The sequence below is a fragment of the Equus przewalskii genome, chromosome 12 (assembly GCF_037783145.1).
Source record: "Equus przewalskii isolate Varuska chromosome 12, EquPr2, whole genome shotgun sequence".
Taxonomy (NCBI): domain Eukaryota; kingdom Metazoa; phylum Chordata; class Mammalia; order Perissodactyla; family Equidae; genus Equus; species Equus przewalskii.
In genome coordinates this window covers 7332754-7338802 of record NC_091842.1, presented here as the reverse complement: position 1 = coordinate 7338802, position 6049 = coordinate 7332754, and the positions used below count along the sequence as shown (strand labels likewise).

At 37.1% G+C, this 6049-nt stretch overlaps 1 protein-coding gene across 1 annotated transcript in view; it reads right to left on the bottom strand.

Moving 5' to 3' along the window:
• Positions 1-1772: 1772 nt before the first annotated feature.
• LOC103566375 (cytochrome P450 3A12-like) overlaps positions 1773-6049 on the bottom strand; it is a 28855-nt gene continuing 24578 nt past the window's right edge. The window contains exons 12-13 of the mRNA XM_008542765.2: positions 4493-4655; positions 1773-1971 (exon numbers count right to left, since the gene is read on the bottom strand). Of these exons, the coding sequence (XP_008540987.1) occupies positions 1882-1971; positions 4493-4655 (253 nt within the window). The 3' untranslated portion in view covers positions 1773-1881. The remainder of the gene's footprint in view (positions 1972-4492; positions 4656-6049) is intronic.

Here is a 6049-nt window from a genome sequence, read left to right as displayed (position 1 = left end):
TGTATGTACACATTTTCCTTTTTTATTCAATGGGTCACTGATCATGCAGTGAGAACTTCTTTATTATGATTGTTAAACTGCCCGATTTGGTCAGTGGAAGCCCCTAGGGCTGGCCTCCATGTCTTGTTGACATCTCCCCATCACTGTTTAGCATTCTCTTGCTCTCTAGCACAACAAGATGTTTGAGGTTCATCTTGTGCTTTCTTCATCCCAGTCCTGGAATAAGCCAATTCTCTAAGGAGTCCTAGTTCCTTGTAGTGGAAAATGGTATTTATAAGCCAAGATGTGGGCACCAGGTATACTCACTGCTATTAGGGTGTCACTGTTTCTAAGCCACAACAGTAGAGATAAGTAGGGAAGATAGTTTTCATTTCTACACACATGCACACCCCTAACTATCTATTATGTATCAATAATCTATCTATAAAGAAAAGCATGAATTTACACTGATACATTCAGTTCCAATCTCTGATACCACAGGGTTCATTCTGATTTTCTCCCTTTTACAGTCAGAGACTCTATTCTCCAACAGTGAGAAACCTGGCCCTCGTCATCCTTAATATAATTACTTATTTGATCAATCCCCCTTTATATGGCCAATCCTGACTCTATCACTTTCCACTCATCACACCCTCCACACCCTACTTTTGTTCTCCACACCCTATTGAGGCTCTGGCTTCTCTTGCCATACCATCTTTCCACAGGGACCCCCTTCACACCTTGCTTGGGCTCCCACACTCGTTCCAAACTACCCCTCAATGTGCACAGCCTCCCCACACTACTTGGTCTCTGACTTGGAGACACTTTGACTCCCTTCTTTGCTCCCATTTCCCAATGTGAGGCTGCTCACCTTGCTGTGTGCCACCTACTGGCTTTAGGATTGAATTATCCAGAAAGGGAGAAGGAGGGAAGGGAAGGGAGAAGAAGGAAGGTGAGGGAAGGGGCAGAAAAGGAAAAAGAAGAACTTTGCACCTGCTGATACCCACTGAGACTGATGAATATTTGTAGCCTCTATGCCCAATCAACTGACCTATCAACCATTCCTTATTTCATCTCCGTTGTGTTAAAACAGTTGGGAGCTGGGGATAAAGTGCAAAGAGGTATAAGAAAACATGTTGCCAACCATCAACAAAGTCATGGGAGGTACGATAAAAACATTTAATCAAAACTAATAATATAAGTGCCTCGGATGAGAGTTATAAAAAATATGCGCCCCCAAAATTGGAGAATTAAACTATGAATACACTTTCCAAGCACGATGCAAAGTCATGGTGGATTAACTCTCACATACCTTAAAAATCAAATGGGAGCCCTGAAAAAGGCCCCACTCAACCAGTGATTGTGATGGTTGAAAATCTTTAGTTACTGGATCACAGATTCAGTTCTATAGATTCTCCCTAATATGTATGAAGGCATCAGATAATACTTTTGTAAACAGATGTTTATAAACTTGTTTAATATAAAACTTTATAGAATATTCAAAATGAAAATGTGATATAAATGTCTCTACTACAATCACTACAATAATTCTTGTTTTCATTAAAGTTTGTTGATAAAATTGTTGAGAAAGTTTTATTCTTGATCAGTGCTTAGGAAGAGTAGATGGTACTAACTGGGGGTGAATGGAGAATCAGATAAGCTGAGTCCACATATCTGGCATATCTGGCACTTACTTTGTCCCCCCCTTTATATCACACAAACATGTGATACTCTAAGTAGACACTGAGAAAGCTCAATGAATGTAAGAATCCATAGGCATCCATCAAGTGGAGTAGGTTAAGATAATCTTTATTCTGGATTTCATTCACAAAGTAAATCGAGGTCTCTCCTGTTCTGGGATATAGCTTCCTTGAAGACCAAAGCAGAAGACCTCAGGGAAAGTCAGGCTCCACTCCCAGCTCTGGACTCAACTTTTAGAACAATTGGTTTTTCTGGTTGAAGAAATCCATAAGTGACTAATTTCAGGGGAATCTGAAACAGTTAAAAAGCACATGAGAGCTGAGTAATGAAGTCCCACCAAGAACAGAAGCAAAGTATACAAGCTACATTAAGGAAAATAATGCTTCACAAACATGTGGACATTAATTTTAGTGTCATGTATCTTTGATTATTTACATTGATTCTATAAGCTGGGTCAGATTGGATACTGAAAGTTTTAGCTGTCCATTCATTCAAAAAATTATCTATTGAACATGTATTCTGCACCAGGCTGGACACTAAATCATTCTGGTTTGTATTCCTTTTAGATCTACATTTTAAATAAAAGAGATGAACATTTAAAATTTAAGCCAGGATCTGAAGCATTATAGCAAACTATTTTTAAAAGCCATATAGAATTAATTTTGTATACATTAGCACTTGCAATGTAATCCTGAATGGGCCTTACACCTTTTTGTTGTATAAACCATCCTTGACTTTCTAAAGAGTCCAGTCACCTCTTCCATTGGAACTCATCCAGCTTCATGGTGAGAAGAGGTCTTTGTGAAGCATTTTGCCTATTCTCTAACATCTCTTGGCTCCCATGTGCAGGGCAGATGGTGAAGTTCTGAAGACCTACAGTGTTTTGATACTTTTAGCTCCATTCTCACTCAGTCACCCCTTCAGTGCTGTGGGACCCAGCAGAAGAGCAACCTTCTGAACTCAGTTGATAAAATACCAGTAAATTGCCATGAAGGGTGAGAAGCACCAGCCTGTGGATGACTGGGAGCTCACAGGGAGTGTCTGCTCCATCACATGTGTATGAGAGACCTGTTTTTTCTCAGGACTTGGTCTCCTGTTGGTTCACACTTACAGGACTGCCACACAGCTTCCCTAAAGTCACAAATGAGATGGAAACTATCTCTATCCTCCTCTACCTGAAGAAAGCATACTTAAGAGAAGGAACTGTATATTAAATGCATAAGTCACAGAAATAAGCCTTATCACAGGGCCTTGCTTGATATGAGTCGATGTCTTCTGTTCTGTTCTCCAGAGGACAGATTCCACATCTTTCCATAAATATAAAACCTCGTTATTTTATAATTTCAAATGGCATACGTATCCTCTGCAAACAGACACACACAATATGCACATACACAAATGTCAGTTGTTAAATTTTTCAAATTAAAATTGTTTAAAATTTGTCTCCAAGAGCTGTAAATCAACTTCAAACTACTCCTTAATCATTTACTGGATGACTGCAAGGCACCGTTGGTAGTCTATGAAAGCAATAATGTGAGGTGCTAAAGTTAAAGATATTCATAGGTACAAAGAAAACATAGAGAACAAAACTGGCTTGTTTCAGGACAAAGTATAAAGTTAGGTGGTCTGACCAATGACATCAGCCTGCAGTAACTAATAATAGAGCAGAGGAGAGGGTGGGCTCTAGACTGTGAGTGGAAGACTCCATGGAGGGGCTTGGGTATTGAAGGAGGACTTGAAAGGTGAGAACATAATGTGGAGAAAAGCAGGAAGAATATTCGTTGAGTCATTATTAGGACATAAAAGACAGACTGGAGCAGCGTTCCTGGAAGGTGAGATCAAAGAGGCAGGATGACCCTGGACTATGGAAGACCCTCACATCTGGTATAAATGCTTTCAATCCATGATTCTCAACCTAGGCTGCACATGAGAAACTATGGGGATGCTTTTAAGCCACATTCTGGGAGAATTATTTTACAATTTCTGAGACAATCTAGGCATAAGGATTTTTTTTTTTTTACTAATGTTATGATAGATTACAACCTTGTGAGATTTCAGTTGTACATTTTTGTTAGTCATGTTGTGGGTACGCCACTTCCCCCTTTGTGCCTTACCCTCACCCCCCCTTTTCCTTGGCATAAGGACTTTTTAAAGCCCCCTGGTTATTTCATTATAAAGAGAGTGGTTGAAAACCACTGTCATGAAGCTTTAGTAGGTTCTGGTGGAAAAGATCATCCTTCAAAAGTCATGACGTGGTAGTCACTGCACGTCTTGACTGTGCACACTTCCCCTTCCTTCCAGGGGACTTGAAACCAAATTTAAAACTTTGCTCAGCTTCAAAGTACTGGGCATAATCACACACGCTAACTGCGTTGACTCTACCTGACTTTTACATTTAGGTCTTTATAAAGCCACAGTCTTAGCAATCCAGAACAAAGGATCCCTAAAGTTCACAGATGGTTCAAAATAGATTCTCTGGCCAATAGAATGAATTACTATTTGAATAGAATACATTCTTTTATATATCTATCTATATATATATATAAAATAAATATATAGGAATATATAAAAATATATATTTATAAATATATATAAGTATATAAATATAAATATATATAAAAATATATATTAAATAAATATATATAAGTATATAAATATAAATATATATAAAAATATATATTAAATAAATATATATATGTAGATATATATATATATATATATATATATATGTAGAGAGATACTCCTTCAGTTAAAAAGGAAAAAAAAAACCTCCCAATAAAACATTATTTATGTAGGAAGTTAACTGTCTGACCTGTGTTTCTTTACAAGGTTTGAAGGAGAAGTTCTGCAGCACTCTGACAACAGCAACTTTCATGTTCATCAGAGCAAACCTCATGCCAATGCAGTTTCGGGGTCCATTTCCAAAGGGCATATATATATAAGGATTTATGCTGTCCTTGTTCTCCTTGCTGAACCTGGATCCACAATAGTAGATGAAAACAAGTTATTGAAACATAAAAAGCACAAGAACTACAGGTTTGGAGTTTTCACTTAGACTCCTCAACCAATGGTATACAAGATTCCCTTGTGGGTAGTCATTGACATCCTGCTATCGGTATTTTACTGAGACAGTTAAAAGCTACAGATCCTTTCCATTCCCATGACTCTATAGGAGCTTTCAGTCTTGTTGAGGAGATGAGTCAAATGCTGTGTAAAAACAAAATTTATCTTTAAACATTAAAACTGTTTCCAGGGTGGTGAGATGTTCACAAAAAGAAATGAGAGTGATTGAAGGAAAAGTAGGTCTCTACCTGAGCTAACTTATGTTGGTCATGTGCGCATGGAGGAAAGAAGCAGGAGAAATGCCTCCCATTATTTTCATTGCCATTTTCCCTCCTCCCCTTCCCCACTCCTCCCTGTCTCTCTCTTTCTCTGTCTCCCATAGAATAGCTCATATCAGATGATTTTCATAGGAGTAAGATGCTACTCTACAATAGCATAATCACTGACTTCCTTGTCTATGCATTCCACTAGGCTTTAAATTCCTTCAAGGTTAGACTCATGTTTTATCCAAATTTCATTGTTCAATTTTTTATTATATTAAGGAAAAAATGTGGATTTGGAAAAAGTGATAATGACATTGTGGTTATGTATTCTTTAAAGAGCCTTCATATTTTGGAGAACATTCAAGAAAATTTCATATGATGGGCCTTAAAATAACATTAGAGTTAGGAGAAGGGTAGCAGCGGTGTGTGGATTGGGTAGCTGACATGGGTTGATGGTTGCTGGGTAAGTTTTGTTGGGCACATATAGATGCATGAAAACAGTTCCAAAGACGTGTGTAGGGAATACGGTGTGTATATGTCAAATACACATATACTTGTGTATGTCGAAAATTTTCCATAAAAAATTCCATAGAGTGAATCGTAACAATGTTTAAAAAAATAGAATGTAGGAATGTTTGTGGCAAAATCAGAGAACTGAAGAGAGCAGTAAGGAAAACCATAAAGGAAACAAAAGTCCATATTACTAAAATCAGATAATCGTTCACCAAATAATGGTATATGCATAAAATTACACACACAAACACATATAGTGTAACATGGATGTTGTTTATAGTTTACTGTTACATAAAGTAAGCAGTTCAAAATCAATATAACACAACTTTAATTTCTAAAAATTAATATATGCAAAGAACCGTGTCCATAAAGACATACATCACACTATCAGTGAGATTGCTCTTAAAGTATTGGAACTGTGGATGGCTATAATTTTCTTTTATCTAGTCTAAAGATTGTAAAATTTTGAAAACAAATAATGATCATGCTTGTAATGAGATTAAAAAACATACAAAAATTAAAATATGTAC